This window comes from Canis lupus, chromosome 13 (genome assembly GCF_048164855.1).
Source record: "Canis lupus baileyi chromosome 13, mCanLup2.hap1, whole genome shotgun sequence".
Lineage (NCBI taxonomy): Eukaryota > Metazoa > Chordata > Mammalia > Carnivora > Canidae > Canis > Canis lupus.
Window position 1 is genome coordinate 52,776,817 of NC_132850.1, and position 18,777 is coordinate 52,795,593.

The window sequence follows — 18,777 nt, forward strand, 5'->3', positions numbered from 1 at the left end:
GTAAACAACTCTACTCATTTCTGGAAATAATAAAATTTAGCACACCCTCAAAATTCCTTTCCATATTGTAGTTCACATTTGAGGCTTTTGAAATTTCAATTCCAGGGGCACCTGAGTGGCCCAGTCAATTAAGTGTCTGTCTTGGGCTCAGGTCATGATCTTGGGGTCCTGGGAGGGAGCCCTGCCTCAAATCCCACATGAGCTCCCCGCTCAGCAGGGAGTCTGCTTCTCCCTCTACCTCTCCTCCTCCTCCTCCACCCCTACTCCACTCCCTCTCATGCTCTCCCAAATAAATAAATAAACAAAATCTTTAAAAGAAATTTTAATTCCAGTCTATATATTTATCTACCCACCTACTCATCCCATCCGCCCATTACCTGTCATCCATCTATCTGCCCATCCATCCATCCATCATCTATTTATATATCTATCATCTATCTATCATCTATCTAATCCTTCCATATATTTACCTATCTCTCGCAATATCCCATCACATTTTCACTAAAGCCCTTAGGGTGGAACATTATGGAATATGGAGAGTAGAATGTTTCTTTTTTGGCACTCAAGTTCCTAGCCAGAGTATTAAGATAGGCACAGGGGAGAAAAGAGACCAGTAAGTTGTTTTGAAATAAATGGCTAGGGAAAACAAACTTTTTCTGCTAAAACTTTCATGAAGGTAATGAAAATTTTGATTGAAGAATGCATTACCACAAATATTTAAGGTAATACTTCACAACTTTTTTAAAAAAGGATACGGGTTATTGATCATCCTCTTCAAATCAACCTTCTCTTTGCAGTAAGGGCAAGTTTGCTTTTTACCAACTATACACCAACCGCGGATGCAGAATTCATGAAAGCTTAGGTATCTCGTTATGGAAGTTTCTAGATATTAAAGGGCAAGGTCTACTTCATGATGGCATAATGGAAATGACCCCATCTGCGGGAGGTGGAGGGGGGAGTAGAGGATGAGAATGGCTCAGTCATGACTTGATTGTGTACATCACTATTTAAGGAAGATTCGGCAGGACCACGGAACCCCCAGGGACTGGGAGCTTGCATCAGAGCTGCTATAGCTTTAGGACCCTTCAGAGTTTACGTGGCTCCTTGGTTTTGTTCTTGCTTCACTTGATTCTTCCAGGATTTAAAGTAGATAAAGAATATGAAAGTGCCTTTCTACAGTAATATTTTATGTAAATGTATCACGGTGTTTCCCTGCCTCGCTCATCGTGTGTTTCTCATGCATTTACCATAGCACCTCCCTATCCTACTTTTTGGGCACTACTCATTACCTACTGTACTGTGGAATCAGCCTTATCTTAAGGACTTAGGCAAGCTTAGGGAACTTGTAGTCATAAACCGCAAACTTACAGATATTTCTATTAGCTTCATAGTCCTATCTCAGGTTATTTGTTACTGATAAGGAGCCACTTATTTTTAATAGAATATAAACCTAATAAAATTCTGAAACCCTAGGCATTTACAAACTCATTTGCATATATCTCCCTGTCTAGAGAGTTTGGCCCTTTGCCCCTAAAGTTGAGAGCACATCCTATGTTTTCCCACAGCATCAGGGGACCGCTCCTATTAAAGCTCCTATCACATTGTATCATGACATTCAATGAGCATACACGTCTCTCCTGGACTGCATGCTACTTGTGGGACCAGGTCTCATTCTTCTGTTTCCTCAGCACCGTAAGCAGTGCCTGAGGGCCTATTTATTAAATAAATGTTTGAATGGATCACTCAAAACCAATTGCTTTTGCTAATACATTTTCTCAGGTTTGACAACATTGTAGATTTGAGCAAAGTGATTAACAGTAGTGAGATCTGTCCTATTGATCCATCCTAGTGGTTTATTTTTTTCTACAGTTGTTGATCTCACTGTGGCTCTCTGGATCCAGATCACAGGACTTTCTGACTAGTCCGCTGTCACCCATGTGAACAGCAATGATGTGGAGGTCTCCTCTCTAACAAGTGGAGAACTGTGAGGTGTAGACAAGTGGAGGCCGTGTACGTAGTTCCTCAATATCAGATCTTCACGCAGCTAAGAGTTACCACTATTTTATGTTCTTGGAGTTGGGTCACCTTTGCAATAGGCTTGGGTTTATATAAAGTGGTGTACTACAACAAAGATTTTAAACCAAAACCCTTACAGCTCTATATTCAAAAGGGCTGGAGGATGGCCCCATCTTTTAGAGAGATACAGAGTTCAGGGGTCCTAGAGACAGCAGTGAAATGTCCACCTCCTCTTTAATAATCTTGGTCTCATCTTCAAAATCTCAATGCTGTAAAGTCTCCAAGCTGTCAGAATTGCTGCAGAGCAATATTCTGATTCCTTCTCCTGCCTCACGTTATTAATATGACTCACGTTTGCCTGCTCCTTGCTAATCTGACTCGTGCCAAAGTGGGCCATTAGTAATACTCCCTGCAAAGCAAATTTAAAGGTGACTACATTTTAGAGTACATACGCACACGTGTACAACAATCCCTAAGTGCTTTTAAAGGTGGAGAGAGAAAATATTTCCACTTGCAAATGGCAGAAGGGGCTCTGTTCCAACATTTGAAAAGTAATCACATTTAAAACTAAGGCCAGATTTGGAAAATTTCTACCAAAGAAGGATAGTTTTTTGGGAAAGTTGTCACACTGAAAAACCACCACAGAATTCTATATGGGTTGTCTTTGTATTTTTTAATCTTAAAATAGTAAGGCTTAGGGATCCCTGGGTGGCGCAGGGGTTTGGCGCCTGCCTTTGGCCCAGGGCGTGATCCTGGAGACCCGGGATCGAATCCCACGTTGGGCTCCCGGTGCATGGAGCCTGCTTCTCCCTCTGCCTATGTCTCTGCCTCTCTCTCTCTCTCTGTGTGTGACTATCATAAAAAAAAAAAAAATTTAACTGAGATATGGCTTAAATGTTGGAGTGAGGGCTCCGAGTACATTTCAGATGCATTTAGTCCACTTTTTAACTCTCAGGATTGAAAAATTGGAATCTGTCCAGATGAAATAGAACGGGATCAGGGGCACTGCACGTCTAGAGTATTAGCGAGCTCGGTGGGCTTCAGAGGCAAAAGATAGATGGTTTAACCACCTGATAATGCCAGAGGTCTGAACTGGGTGTAGAGCAATATTATCAAATTGATATTGTAGTATAAAATAAAGAAAAATGATACCTCCCCCCCCCCCGTATTTAGAAAAGAATTAAAATACCGACTGTCGGCCAACCCACACACGACTTTAGTGTCCAGAGTTCCATGCTTAGGCAGCATAAGCTGCTTCGCTCAAGGATCTTGAGCCCAGTGTGTTTCCGCATACTGAGGTCTTCCTCAACAGTCACTGGAATCCCCAAAGAATGCTAGTTTCCAGGCCCAGGCTTGTCTGGTTCCTAACACCTAAAGATCTGTCAGCCACTTGGGGTGGAATTCACAGGCAGAGGAGCCAAGTGGTCCAAGAACTGGGTGCAAGTGTTGGTCCCTCTTTCCTACTGCTTGTGCCACTAGCCCCTTTCTACGACCAAAGCTGACACCACCTGGTTGCCCACCCCCTCCACCAACTGTTGACACAAGCAGGTTTCTAGGATTATTTCTAAGCAAAGCACACTTTGTTGCATTCAGTCCTGTGAGACTCAGACGCAGACTCCACCTGGATAGTCCTGAGTAGTTCCCTGAACCTGAAACTCCACTTTTTCTCATCCCCAAACCTTTCCCTCCCTGGGCCTTGATGGCTATCTGTCCGCTTACGGCTTTGCCAACTTTCCCAGCCAGCGTTTGGGCAGAGGATGCAGTTTTCCTGTCCATGTGGCATTAAGATTCATTTTTACAAAGGAAATTACTGGGAGAACTTCACCTCAGTTAGCATTCATTTTTCAGCAGGGATTATCAGAAAGTCTCAACAAGACAGGTGGCAAAGGATAAAGGCCTGGGGTTTGAGGATGGGAGTTGAGCAAGCAGAGGAGATGGTGAGCGGGGAGGAGAGGAGGGAGGAGGAAGGGATGAGATGAGCTCCCTGACTTGACATCTGCCATGACCAACACAGATTCTTTGAAAGTGGCCTCCCATCACTGGCTTGATGAAGCCCATACGGTTTCCTGTGAAAAGGATACACATGATTGCATGAGAGCTGGTAGGTATTTTCAATGAGTCCTTCCTCATCGAGCTCCACAATGATCTTCTGCCCACAGACGGCACAGACGTTATCCCCCAAGCTCCTCGTGGGCATCCCACTCATGCTGTAGAACTGTTGGGGGACATGCACAGAGCGCTGTTGGAAAGGCGAGCACGTGCCATGCATACTCCGAACACAGGGAAGCCACTGCCAGGTTTTGGGACACAGTCTTTACTGCTTCTTCATTGGTCTAGAACTTGAAACACTCTTCCCCAAAGGAATGCTTCAGTGGGGCCAGGGTCTCCAGGCAAAAACCTACTGAACCCCAAGTGGACCCAAGGCACATGGCTAATTATAACTTCCAATTTAATCTTCCCATTGAGGAATCCTTCAAGGGGAAAGGTTTTAATTGAACACTAATAAAAAAATAAATTTATTTTAAAAAAATAAAAAATTTAAAAAAAAGGGGGGGAAAGTTTTTATCCAGGGCTATAGTTCAGAGTCACACAGGAGGCTTTTTAAGCTTACCCATAGCCTGACTCTTCCTCTTATTTTGGAGTTTGATTCACACACAGATCTGGGGTAAGCTGAGGCATCTCCATATTTTTTAATTCCCATGTGATGAGAAGGAGCACACAGATTAATCCCACTGGGAGGCGATGCTTTTAGAGTTCTAACTTGGGATACCCATATCTTTCCAGTACTGCGGTGATTATTGCTTTTTTAAAAGATAAATATTCATTTAATATTTGTTTTAAATAGAAGATAGGAAGATAATACAAGTCCCCATATACCATGTACCTTGTTTCCCCTATTATTAACCTCTAACATTAGTACGGTACCTTCATCACAATCAATGAACCAACATTGACACTAATTATGAAATAAAGTACATACTTGATGCAGATTACTTAGGTTTTGTTGTTGTTGTTGTTGTTAATCTAGTCTTTATTCTGTTCCAGAATCTCATCTAGGATACCACTTAGTCTTTATGTTTCCTTAGGCTCCTTTTGGTTATGGTGGCTTCTCAGACTTTGCCTTTTTTCCTATGATTTTGACAGTGTAGGGGAGTATTTTGTGGAATGTCCCTCAGTTGCAACTTAACTGGTGTTTTTCTCTTCATTATACTGAGTGTGGGTTTTAGGGAAGGAGACAACAAAGGTGACATTCTTATCACACCACAGCGAGGTACATGCTATCGGCATGACTTACCACTGTTGCTATTAACTTTAATCACCTGGCTTGTGGCAGTGTTTGTCAAGTTTCTCCACTAGCTACTCTTTCTTTTACTCCTCCTTGTTCTGTACTCTTTGGAAGGACATCACCATGAGCAGCCCATTCATAAGGAGGGGTCGGCTATGCTCTATCTCAGTGTCAGTGAGGTTTCTCTAGAAAAAAGGAACCCATGGTGTGTGTGTGTGTGTGTGTGTGTGTGTGTGTGTATCTAGACTAGTGTTTGACTATGTGATCAGACAGTTGAGCACCATAACCTACCCAAGTTGACACAAAAAACTTAACCACACAACCTTCTTATGGTTGGAGTATCTACATAAATTATGTGGAATTCTTCTGAATAGGAGATTTGTTTGTTCTCCTCCATTTATTCATTCATGTCATATGGACTCTTGATATTTATTTCATACTTTGTTATAACCCAGTGCTGCTGCTGCTGCTGCTGCTGCTATTTTGTTGTACAGATTGTTCTAGCTTTGGCCATTGGGAGCTTTTTCAGTATCTCTTTGACTTTCCCTCATCTTTGTGGGTTTTTTTTTTTTTTTTTGTGGTTTGGTTTTTTGAGCACTTCCTTAACTTCTGGAAATACAAGATACTTCAGGTTCAATTGAATGTTCCTGCCAAGACCTAGAATCAACTATTTCTCCAGGAAGCCCTGGTTCCTTTTATTGTACAATGGTATTAGAAAAGATCTGGGCACGAGGTGTGCTCCTTGTTACTGGGGTGTCATTGCTTTAGGGCTTCTTAGCTAACAGAGCAAGGAAATATATATGTATATACTAACTCATGTTTATAACATAGCAATAGACAGTCCTTTATGTGCCCATCTATGTTAAGATACATATAATCTATATTAAGCTAAACATGAGTTCAGATTGAAGTCTTTAACTCTTATCCATTACCACATGGATCATTCTAGCCTTCTCTCCTTACCTGTTTGGAACCCTCTGGGAGTGAGAAACATAGCTCCCATTAAGGGCTCTCCACTTACGTAGCCGTGCAATTCCAGAATACATGTAGAGCAGTGTCAGGATTGTCACCCATAGTCACCCATAGCCCTGAGGGAAACCACTGTATGAACTAGAGTACAGAGCTTATGTTCAGTTCCTTTGCTTTTAATCTTGGATTTCTGTTCACTTCAGAGGTACTCAGATCTGCACTTTCTTTTCCTACTTCCTTCACTGTGGGTATTTCATGTATTTGTAATACACTTAAATTCTTTTGTCACAGTCTACATTCTTTCCTAGAATTCTCTTACATCTTAAATGATTTTCTGGATTTGTATACATTGTTTCCCCCTCTCTGCTTCAAAATACTATTGATTTTGACAAATGGATAGTGTCGTGTATTTACCATTACAGTGTCATACTGAATAATTTCACTGCCCTAAAAAATTCCTTGTATTTCACCTATTCAACACTGCTCCCTCCCTAAGCCCCTGGCAACCACTGACCTGTTTACTATCTCCGTAGTTGTACCCTTTCCAAAATGTCATATAAATGGAATCATACTATGTAGCCTTTTTGGACTGCCTTCTTTCACTTAGCAATATGTATTTACAGTTCATCCGTGTTCTTGCATGGCCTGATAGCTCATTCCTTTTCCTGAGGAGATTTAAAACAAAGCAGATGCATTGGCTCTACTTCTAGAGATTTCGACTTAATTAGTCTGGTGTGGGGCTTAGGCACTGGTGTGAGAATGGAAATTGTTCCTCCTTTGCCTCCTCCTTACCTCTGTCATAGGCCTGTGTACAAACTTGCACACGTGTGCGCGCATGCACACACACACACATACACATACACACACACACACACCATCAGTTGAAGTCAATGGTGGTTATGCCAATGCTTGGAGCAGTGGGTTTTATATATTTGGTAGATGGAGTTAAGATGACAAAGGATGACAAGAAGGGGTTTTTTTTTTTTTTTTTTTTTAGGATGACAAGAAGTTGAAGACTTCTGAGGTGGGATCAGATGAGAAGTCTCCAGAAAGTTAGTGCTTAAAAACTTGTCTTGGGAGGTTGAATCTCTTCTTCCTGGCCCACAGAGGACATACAACTCTTCTCCTTGTCTTCTGTCCATAAACAAGTACAAGAGGCTTTGGGGATTTTTTAAGGAGTATGGCTTTTGGCTTTTGCTGGAGGAAGTAGGAGTGGAAATATTCCCTCCCATGCGCACCATAAACATTAGAAAAAAAAAAGGCAGTTGTCTTGTAGATGACACATGACAGAGGAATCCCAAAAGGCATTTTGTTCCAGCATTTCACCACAGAAGTTGTATTCCAGGCTATCAGAAAAGAATAAGATAGAACCTACAGAAATGGAGAAGGGCAGATGCAATGGGAATGGAGTTTGGGTCATGTCTACTTAGTCTCACCCCATAAATGGAGAGAGAGAAGAACAGTCCTTGACACTCACACTAGCTTTTCCATTTCATATCTGTTGTGTACCAAGGGACCGATAGAGGACAGAGACATGAAATTCTTGAAACCACTGGGTCATCCCTGGAGCCCCTGTAAATTTTAAGGAGATATGCATGTCTCAGACATAGATGAATGCTGCTAATACCTGAATCTGGAATACATCTAACCAGAAAGTATGTCTATTTGGAGTTTTAATCGTAAAAGAGTATTTAAAAAAGATGTTAGGGATATTTTTTAAATTCTAGAGACCGACATACAGTCAGAACATATTTAGCAGTTTTTGTATCTTCTTCTACTTCTTCTAATGCTATATGATGATAACTGATCTTTATGAAGAGTTACCCGGAGGCACTGATTGATTCCAAAGTGCTTTATGTGCATCAAATATGACTTTCTGTATTAGGCCGATACCAAGGTTTTTGTTATTATTGAATTTTTACTAATCCTTTCTTTTTTTTCTTATTTTAGAGAGATGAGGGAAGGGGAGAGGGAGAGGGAGAGAGAATCTGAGGCAGGCTCCATGGCCAGCACAGAGTCTGACATGGGGCCCAATCTCACAACTGTAAGACCATGACCTGAGCTGAAATCAAGAGTTGGACGCTTAACTCACTGAGCCACCCAGGTGCCCCTACTAATCCTTTCAATATTGACAATTGGAGTATGCTACATAAGGTTGCTTTTAAATTATTATTTTATTTAGTAAGAGGGCTTTGGGGGCACCTGGCTGGCCAAGTCAGTAGAGTATGTGACTCTTGATCTCAGGGTTGTGAGTTTGAGCCCCACGTTGTGTGTAGAGGTCACTTAAACATAAATAGATAGATAAATAAATAAATAAATAAATAAATAAATAAATAAATACGATGAGATGCCTTGTTTCCCAATCACTTTATAGAAATAAGAAGTATATTTTCTAATGCATTAGCAAAGATAATTTTTGGTGCCGGGAGAATCAGGGAGCAGTTGGCCTGGGACAACCAAAAAAGACATGTATTTCTGAATCCGGATACAAATATGTAAGATGAGACCAAATCTCCATGTGCTGTGGTGGTTTCAGAGAATGAGAACAACACTTACCCCTATTGTAGAAGCCATATAATCCGAACAGATCTCTGCAAAATCTCTTCCCATTACTCCATAGTAGAGGCCATAGAACAAGGACACAATGCCAAAATCCATGGAATCTCTAGCCTTGATTCTATTGAAAACAAGAGTGTAAGGAAACAAGAATGTGGCATTTAGGGGGCTCTGGAAGACTGCAGCTTAGAAGAAATTTCCTGCCATAGTATCTAACAGAAACTTGGGAGTGTTTTTTTTTAATGGATTTTTTTTTAAATCCCCTCCCCCCTTTTTTAAAAGAATTTTAAAATTCTCTAAATTCCCCTTAAACTTGACTACTTAGTGGTAAGTGGACAAAGTAATTCTTGAGAGGGTCTTCTAACTAGTGGTTCTCAAGCTGAGCTATGCAAAGAAAAGCCTGGGTAGCTTGTAAAACTGCTCATCTGCCCCTTGCATCCCAGGCCCATGACATCAGATTCTCTGGGGGTAGGGCCTGTGCAGCAATATTTTTGGAACCTCTCCAGATCCCAGGTGACTCTAGTGGGCAGCTAACATTAAGAACTTCTTTAATAGAGCAGTGGTTCTCAGCCCTAGATATAGATTAGAATTAAGCCCGGGGAGATTTAAGACTCCACTGATTAGGAGCTGTAATGTAAGTGGCTTGGGGTGGAGTCCACACAGCAGTGCTTTTTAGAAGCTTCTCAGATTGGGATTTCTTGTTATCAAACTTAGATTTTACAGACTGTTTGCAAATACTTCACTTACCTAGCAAATACTTGAGGTAGACAAGATTATCCTCATTTTGCATTTGAAGAATATGGAGATTTGGAAAAAAAGCGATTTGCTCATCATGACAATTGGTACAAAACAAAACCAGGGATCGAGCTCCAATTTTGAGGCCCTTTGCTACTGTGTCATAGTTGCCATATATTAATTAGAGAAAAAATTTTGCAAGTTGGATCATATTTCAAATACAGTAGGATTATCTATGATACACCCCACCTCATTTCTAAGGGGAATATTTCTTTCTTTTTTTTTTTTTTGGAATATTTCTTTAAAAAGTGAACAATCAGCCCCTAATTTAATTAGCCCCTAATTTAATGAATCTTAATCATAGTACATATGGTTTGCTGTATCTGTCAACAGTTTCAAATATTAGCCCTGGCCAGATCTGATTGAGTCAGGCAATGAGTAGGGAGTGGAGGGGAGCTGGGTAGTCTCTCTCTGGACACTATCTGGTTGTTTTGTGCTCTGTTAATTTGAGGAGGAAGGAGTAAAGGCAGATTGCTTTGTAGACTTAGAGGTACAGATCTTTTGGTAATGTGAATTGGGAATTCCAACACAAATGGTGGCTTTATTCTTTCAAGATTTGCCTGGGTTTATTTGAGAACTGGGGCAGTGGGGAGGAATAAAGATTCTCTCCATGTTTGGAGAAGGATGTATTATGATCTTACTGATAAAAAGTATAGTGACAGATTTGTGGTTCCACAGAAAAGAATTTTAAAACAGTGATAATCAATAACAGTAAAAAACAATTCCTTGCCAGCCTGAAGGGTTAAGTTCTTGGTAAACCTCATTGTAAGAGGAGTCATGGCTGAGGATCTTAAAATCTTATGGACAATAGTCTTGGGACAACTATAGGCTCAGTGATTTCATACAGCCCTTATAAATATTTTTACAGTCACTAATGTAAAGTTATGTAGACAGTACGCTGAAAAAAGAATTCAGAATCTTTCTATATGCAAAATAATATGGAAATCATAGGTGTGTACACTTACTTTCTATCCCTTTCCTGCTAGAAAAGGGTGGGAGCTCCTGCTCTGGAAGTGTCATGAAATGCTTATAAAATCAGTAATGTTGCCATAGAAGAGTCTTTCCCCTCAGAGCTGACAACCCCATCCAACTGCCTACCCTATTTTATGAGTTAAGGGTCACCGATCTGTGCCCTTATATTTCTGTTAAGTTCCCAGACACTTAGAGGAACTTCAATGTGAGAGATATTCTGAGGAATTTTTTATTTGAGCTGCTTTCCATAGCTGGGTGGTAGGTCTCAAATCCCCTTTTTCAGACCACAGGGTGGTGTCACACAGCCATTGCTCTGCCCACGAGAACCTCATCCACAGCACATCTCAGCAACCAACTTTCTAGTGGGTGCTCTGTTCTGAGTTATAATTATCCTGATTTCCTTGATTGCTCCCAAGATGAAATTTCTTGTTCTATTATCTCCTTACTCCTCATTTCAAGTTCTAAGCACTTAGTTTTGTCCTTTTCTGACTGCCCTAAGCAAAAGGGATTTCATGGGTAGCAGAAACAAAATTCTAGAGCAGTGCTGTTCATGGCAATATAGAAATCTAGATTAAAAATTTCCTAGTAGTCACGTTAAAAAGAAACACAAATTAATTTCACTAATACATCCCAAATGCTGTATTTCAACAGTCAATATAAAAAATTCTTTTTCATACTTTGACATGTGTATTTTATAGTTACAGATAATTTTATTTCATAATTTAGGTGCTCAACGATCACATGATCTATCGTATACTGCACCAGACAGTGTAGTTCTAGAGGTTTTAAGGAAGAAGATATATACAAGGAAATGATGCTTCAGAATTTTATGGAGGGGAAATTTGTAGTTCAATCAGACTTACTCTACCACAAATGTAGCCTGCTTTTAATGGTGATCTTTAAAATATGCCTATCAAGTATGGATTTTCTTTAAAGCTTACAATTTTTTGAAAATTTTTCTTCTCTAGGGTTTCCTCTTATACTTTTCTAGCGGTTTCCACCAATGATGTCTACTACAAACAATGTGGGCCTGGAACATCACAGGGCCAAATGATTTCAGATACAGAGAATGCGACCAGGTGAATGTTGTGAACAAGGGCTTGCAGATATTAAGATCTTAACTAGAGATACTTACTTGAAAAATAAATTGAATCCACACATTGTGAACATGATAGCCAAATAACCCACAACACCAAATGCATAGCTGAGTTTGTAGATTAGAAGAAACCATTTGTAGACCAATCTGTGGAGTGTAAAATGGGGAGAAAAACAGAACATGATACATTAGAAAGTATTTTATCTTTTTCAAACATTTTTGTAAGTCAGTTTTTAATTTCTAGAATTCTGTTCATTATGTAATATACATAGCATAGATTATATCAGCTAAACTCAATAATAATCTATAGTTTTAAAAAAATTTTATTTATTTATTTATGAGAGACAGAGAGAGAGAGAGAGAGAGAGGCAGAGACACAGGCAGAGGGAGGAGCAGACTCCATGCAGGGAGCTGGATGTGGGACTCGATCCCGGGTCTCCAGGATCACACCCCAGGCCACCGGGGCTGCCCAATAATCTATAGGTTTAATGTATCTGTACTATATACATAGTATCGTGCATATACAGTTTCATTGTAACTTATCTGCGTTCCTCATGTAAGAGTGGCCTTGGGGGATGGTTTCTCTGCCTGGGACCCCGCCTCCCCTTCTTCTCTTGTTTGGCCCCAGGGTTAGCTTAGAGTGGTTTTGGCAAGAGTAGCTTGGAGGTAAGGAAAAGATGAGCAGAGAAGTCAAGAGGGGGGACCTCCTCCCCCAGGAGTTTTTCTGCACAGCTGCACCTGCTGCCCCTCAAACCCCAGCCCCAGGGCAGATGGCAGCCGTGGTGGCCTCAGCCTCATCCCAATCCCTCCACTCACACAGCCCCTCCCCCAGCCCAAGGGTGGAATCACCAGTGAGCCTCAGGCGGGGTTTCTCCTGCTGTGTGCATGGGGCCTCTGTGCACCCAGCAAGTACCATGACCACTCTTAAAGGCTTTGCCTCTTCCCATGGGCTCAAAGTGGAGAAGTGGGAGATGGGGATCGAGAGGAAGGGTGTAGATGATCTATCTCCAAGGGAGCCGCGCACCCTGTTTCCCTTATGCCTGGCGGTGAGAGCCCTTAGAAAGACCCCAGAAGGGGCCACGTGGCTGCTGCATGCCTGGGAGCATGTGGGGGAGGCTGGGAGCCCAGATCCATCCGTCCTGTGCCCACGGAACAAGAAGTGGGGGTGGAGAAAGGAGCAGCTGGATGCCGTCCTGGGTGCTGGGAGAGAAGAAGGGGGGTGGCTGACCGCTGCTCCTGAGCAGGTCTCCCACCGTCCCACTTCCTCCCAGGGGGAGCCGTGCTCCCAAGGCTCACGCTCCGGGGTATTGCCCAGGTAAGGTCTCGACGTTAGTTTAAAAGATCTACGCCCCGCTTCATTGAATTCTGGTCAGAAGGGACCTTCTGGAACACGGTGCTTTAAATGGGGGTTCGCGGGTGGGCCTGAGACCTGGGTTGTCAGTCACCTCGCCCTGGGAAAGGCTCCCCGGGTTGGGGGCCGCGCCTCCTGCGGCAGGTGCAACCCCGCCGGGTGGGGGGACCCTGCGGCCTCGGGTCAAGGCGCTCCTGGCCGTAGTCCTCTCCACGAGGGGGGCCTTTCCGCCCCCCAAGCAACTCCCTTTGATCCGCAGGCGCTGGGCCACTGGCTCGCTGCTCTGGGCAGCCGGCCGGGGCTTGCTGTCGCTAGAAGGGGGAACGGGGGGCAGCGTCCCGGTGGGGGTCCCCCGACTCCATGAGCCCTTTCTGCCCCCGGAGGGGCTCCTCTCAAGGCTGAGCCAGCACCTGGCTCTTCCTGACTCTACCTGTGCCGCTTCTTTGGGCCAAGAAGCCACCTGTGAGGTCAGGAAGGCCGTATCAGTATTTTTTTTTTTTTTAAGATTTTATTTATTTATTCTTGAGAGACAGAGACAGAGAGAGAAAGAGAGAGAGAGGCAGAGACCCAGGCAGAGGGAGAAGCAGGCTCCATGCAGGGAGCCTGTCGCGGGATTCGATCCCAGGACCCCAGGATCAGGCCCTGGGCTGAAGACGGTGCTAACCGCTGGGCCACCCGGGCTGCCCGGGTCACATCATTATTACAGACAGGCTAGATACTCCCAAATCCCCTCCACCCCCAAATCCTCCTGCCTACTGGGGGCACAGGTGTCCAGGGCACTGGGAGCCCAGAACTCCCTTGCTGGGCAGCCCCGGTGGCGCAGTGGTTTGGTGCCGCCTGCAGCCCGGGGTGTGATCCTGGAGACCCTGGATCGAGTCCCACATCAGGCTCTTTGCAAGGGGCCTGCTTCTCCCTCTGCCTGTGTCATTGCCTCTCATTCTCTTTCTGTGTCTCTATGAATAAATAAATAAAATCTTTAAAAAAAAATTACCTGTAAGAAAAAAAAAAAAAAAAAAGAACCCCTTTGCTCCCCAGATTACAGCCGGAAGGTGAGCGCCTCAGAGCAGCCTCCAGAAGGACAGCTTGGCCTGGAACTGATGGCACCAAGCTCAGCTTTTTGTGGCCAGCGTGTGGCCTGTTTGGGGGCCTGAATCCTGCTGCAGGAGAGAAGAAACTCACTCCACTTCTCTGTTATTCTGACCCACAGCCAGGGGGAGGAACAGCCGGGTTTTAAACCCCACCATGGGGGGAACCACTCCTCCTGGGCTCGCTTTTGCACCATGCGGATCTGCTCGGATCAGTTTTCCCAGCCTGTAATGAAATCTTGTTTCAAATGGAAAATCGCTAAGAAGTGACTTACCTATAATATGATGATCAAAGAAAGATCCATAAAGATCTTTAGGGCCTAACTACCTCTCACAAACAGGAGCTTCTTTACCCAGAAGAAATGGGGTCCTAATTAGCCTTTCCCATTGTTGGCTCTTCACATGGTGGCTAGGTCTTTCTTTAAGGGTTAATGAGGTGTGCAGGCAGGAGAAGCTGACCTGGGTAGACTGTGGGCCCGAGAAGGAGACGGCCGGGCCCCTGGCCATCTGAGGTAAATGAGGCATGGAGTGTAACAAGGCAGCAGTTGGATATTTCTTGCCATGAAGTTCCTCTGCACTGAATGAGCTGACATGCACAGAAATACTGTGTTTAACTAGAATAATTCATTCTACAGTGGAGAAGCAAACTATTCTCACTGAAATACAATATAGGTTATATCTAGGGAATGAAAACCAGTACATTTTGAGTCATACAAAATTTGGATTACTATCACAAGTCTTAAATAACTTACAACATTTTTTAAGAAGGAGAAAGTGTTCTGTATGTCCATGTGCTGATGGGGAGACTAGGCCAAAAAGGCTGTCTAAAACCCCAACTTGGCCAGTTTAGGAAGTCTCCTAACACCACCCCAAAGCTCTTCCCATAATTAATTAATTAATTTAATTAATTTTGATTTTAATTAGTTAAAATTTAAATTAAAATATCAACCTGAATTCATTTACTTGAATATTAATCTTTTCTTTTAATTATTTTTTTAAGCAAGCTCTACATCCAACGTGGGGCTTGAACTCATCAAGAGTCGCATGCTCTTCTGATTGAGCCAGCCAAGAGTCCCTTGAATATTAATCTTTTTCATTACATTTATTTATCTGATTTTTCTCACTGCATATTTTTTCTTCTCCAGAGTGGAAGGAAAAGTTGGTATTTGTCTCTCCCACTCTTTTAGAGGATTAAGAATGGCCAAATAATCATAAAAGCATTTCACAGGAGCTTATGATTTATTCTTCAACAGAGATCAAAATTTGACATTGTCTTATTACCATGTAACACCTTGTACATTTTTCCCTTTATCCTACTTGAGGTTTATCTAGATTCAGATTCAGATCTTATCTACAGGACAAGGACAGTGAAAGTAAACTTGTGGGCACATTATGAAGTTTGTAAGCACTTTGGAAAGATTTGTAGATGATGTGATCGAATCATAGCAATGTCAAGAGGTTGGCAATGGTAATTATGATGATCACCGGAATATTAAAGCATCATTTGTTATGAGAGGAATAAGTTGTCCATTACTTATGATTTATCTAACATAAAACACATACATAGTTGTTAGAAATATAAGCATCTAACTCTCGCTCTATTATAACATGTGTGTGACCCAACTTATAACGGAGTCAAACAAAATGCTGAGCTAAAAATAAATATGCAAACAGTGTTCTAGAAGGTTTAATCAATACTTTCACTTCTCTTTCTTCTGGCTTTTATTAGTAGCTGATGTAATATATTTTACCTGTATGTCTGAATAGTCATTAAATAATGAACATGATCCAACAGCAGTATAGCTAATATCCAAACAGTTTTGTTACTGGAGGCAAAAGAAGTGTAATCCCCTCCTCTCCCATCTGGGAAAATGGAATTAAAGCTTACTTCTTAGTGCTTACAATAAGAAGGACATCAAGGAAGGAGGAAATGGAATACATACCGTGGTGTTCTCCCTGAGAGGGGTTTTCGGGTAGCTCTGAAGAGGATGTAACTGGTAATAGCTGAGAACATTCCCCACATAGACAGAAACCGCCACCAGTAAAGTTTTATCGTGAAATACAGAGGGACAACCCACATCTGCAACAGTGTCACCAGCTGTTGGAAAAATGAACAGAAAGTCTCTTTCAATGACTGAGGGCCAGGAATGTTATGTCCACTACTAAATGATTCAGAAGCTACTCTTGGGGGGAAACCATCCTCACCATCCCGCCTGGCACATGCAACTGGTTCACCATCCAGCTATGAGCTCTTCTATACGTGCAAAGTTTTGGAAGGACTTGGTGTGATCAACTGAACATTCATATGGGAAAGAATCCAAAATATTCTTCTTCTTTTTTTTTTTTTCTTTCTTCTTTTCTCCTGGATAGTTCAGGTGAAAACAACTTTGGGCTTTAAAAGCTATGTGATTTTGAACAAATGAACCTCACTTTTATTGTAAAATTGGAGATAAAAATGCCTGCCCTGCTTGCCCGTGCTGACCGGTGGGGAATGCTCTGGAAACAGTACTGTAATACATGGAGCCAGGGGGCTGTTGTTTCCATCATGTGCACATGTACGGATGCAGGGATGGCAAAGAAGGAATGGCGTCCCAGTATCTTCTGGGACCTCTTTTGCTTGCTGCCTCAGTGCACCCTGCAGGGTTCAGTACAGAGGCCCAAGGGTGAGGCCCCCTCACCCCTGACTAGTGGATATGCAGCCCACCTTTATGCTTCTTGTCTTCCCTTTTTTTAAAAAATCGATTTTATTTATTTATTCATGAGAGACAGAGAGAGAGGCAGGGACACGGGCAGAGGGAGAAGCAGGCTCCCAGTGGGGAGCCCGATGTAGGACTCGATCCTGGGACCCCGGGATCATGCTCTGAACCGAAGGCAGACACTCAACCACTGAACCACTCAGGCGCCCCTCTTGTCTTTCCTTTTTAGTTACTGGTGCCTTTTCCAGGCAGGCCAAGATGCAGATCAAACTCCTGCTCACCTGTGTGTAACTCTTCTATGACTTGTGCCATTGACCTGAGTGCCAGTGGCCTGCAAAGGGTTCTTTAAGTTGGCTGGCCCCAATCCCATGTGGCAGAAACAGGATGGATCGAGCTGCAGGGTTGTCTGTCAACAACCTGATATGGTGACCACAGTGTCACTCTTGTTCTTGAAATCAGGCCAAACACTAGCTATGACCTCTCTTGTGAAAAGAAGACAGGTTTGAATAATAGCCAGAACCTCTGATCGTTTGTGTTTTATCACATGCAGACTAACCACCTATTATTTGCCTAGCACCAGTGGAAGAGGGGGATAGCAAAGGGGTTTTGTCTCAGGTGTGGACCTTAAGTAGTGGCACCTGGCAATGCTCTGTTGAGGAGGATGCTGAGCCTGGGTCTTGGTGTAGAGTATCGTGATGGGTTAATTATGCCTGCCAGTGATGCAGAAGCAGTGGTTGGAGCATGCATTTTATATATTTGTCATCTGAGTATAACAACTACTGATGTCATTTGTTTGTTTGTTTTATTTTATTTATTTATTTTTTACTTTCTTCATATTGGTCATAAAAGGAGGCAGCTTGGAAAAAAAAGTTTATGGATATATTTTTGGATCCTTTAATATTTTTTCTTTCCTGTTTTTTTTTTTTAAGATTTTATTTATTTATTCATGAGAGACACACACACACAGAGGCAGAGACACAGGCAGAGGGAGAAACAGGCTCCATGAATGGAGCCTGATGTGGGACTCGATCCTGGGTCTCCAGGATCAGGCCCTGGGCTGAAGGTGGCGCTAAACCGCTGAGCTGCCCAGGCTGCCCATGGGTCCTTTAATAAAGTCTCAGTTGTAATAGCCTTAAGGTCAAGAGCCAATATTATCTGATAAGACTTTCAAATGTCCATGAAAAAGGCAAGGCCACAGCCATTCCTCTTTCCACACCAAATAAGAAGACATTTCCGAGGCTTTTCATTTCTTTATTGCTTCATTCCCATAAACAACGTGATCTAAAGTGTTCTGAGAGTTGCTCTAAATCTTTGAGAGAACACTAGGGTTGTTGTTATTGAACATGTGCACTTCACCAAAAATACACATGGAGCCAATCTGAAGTAACTATCTGGAGAGTTTTGGGGAAAAATATCCTTATAACCTCCTTTTTTTTTTTCCCCCCAAATTCCAGGCAGTACTTTAAGGGAAGAGTATTCTTTACTCTGGCCTGAATTAGTCAGATACAGACCTGTCTCATTTTATTGAGCTTTGAAGATACTGGATTTTTACAAAGTGAAGGTTTGTGGCAATCTTATGTCCAGAGCATCTATTGGCGCCTCGTTTCCAGCAGCATTTACTCACTTTGTGTCTCTGTGTCACATTTTGATACTTCTGGCTATTGCCAAGAAGTATGTCAAGTATGTCAAGTTTTTTTCATTATGGTATTTGTTACGGTCAACTGTGATCAGTGATTACAACTCCCTGAAAGCTCAGGTGATGGTTAGAATTGTTTTAGCAATATTTTCTAATTAAGGTACATACAATTTTTTTTAGACATAGGCTATTATTACATACTTAATAGACTACTGGATAGTGTGAACATAGCTAAGATATGCATTGGAAAACCCCAAAATTCACTGGACTCGCTTTCTTGGGATACTTGCTTTATTGTGGTGGTCTGGAACCAAACCCG

General features: G+C 42.5%; 1 protein-coding gene across 2 annotated transcripts in view; it reads right to left on the minus strand.

The window, feature by feature from the left end:
• Positions 1-18,777, minus strand: part of RNF175 (ring finger protein 175) — a 35,262-nt gene that overhangs the window by 3,177 nt on the left and 13,308 nt on the right. Inside the window, exons 2-6 of one of the 2 annotated variants that reach the window (XM_072773712.1) lie at positions 16,070-16,224; positions 11,730-11,837; positions 8,828-8,948; positions 4,098-4,231; positions 756-857 (exon numbers count right to left, since the gene is read on the minus strand). In XM_072773712.1, the coding sequence (XP_072629813.1) occupies positions 756-857; positions 4,098-4,231; positions 8,828-8,948; positions 11,730-11,837; positions 16,070-16,224 (620 nt within the window). Of the gene's footprint in view, positions 1-755; positions 858-4,097; positions 4,232-7,273; positions 7,643-8,827; positions 8,949-11,729; positions 11,838-16,069; positions 16,225-18,777 lie in introns of those variants that run through there. The other variant, XM_072773713.1, reaches the window with a different exon arrangement.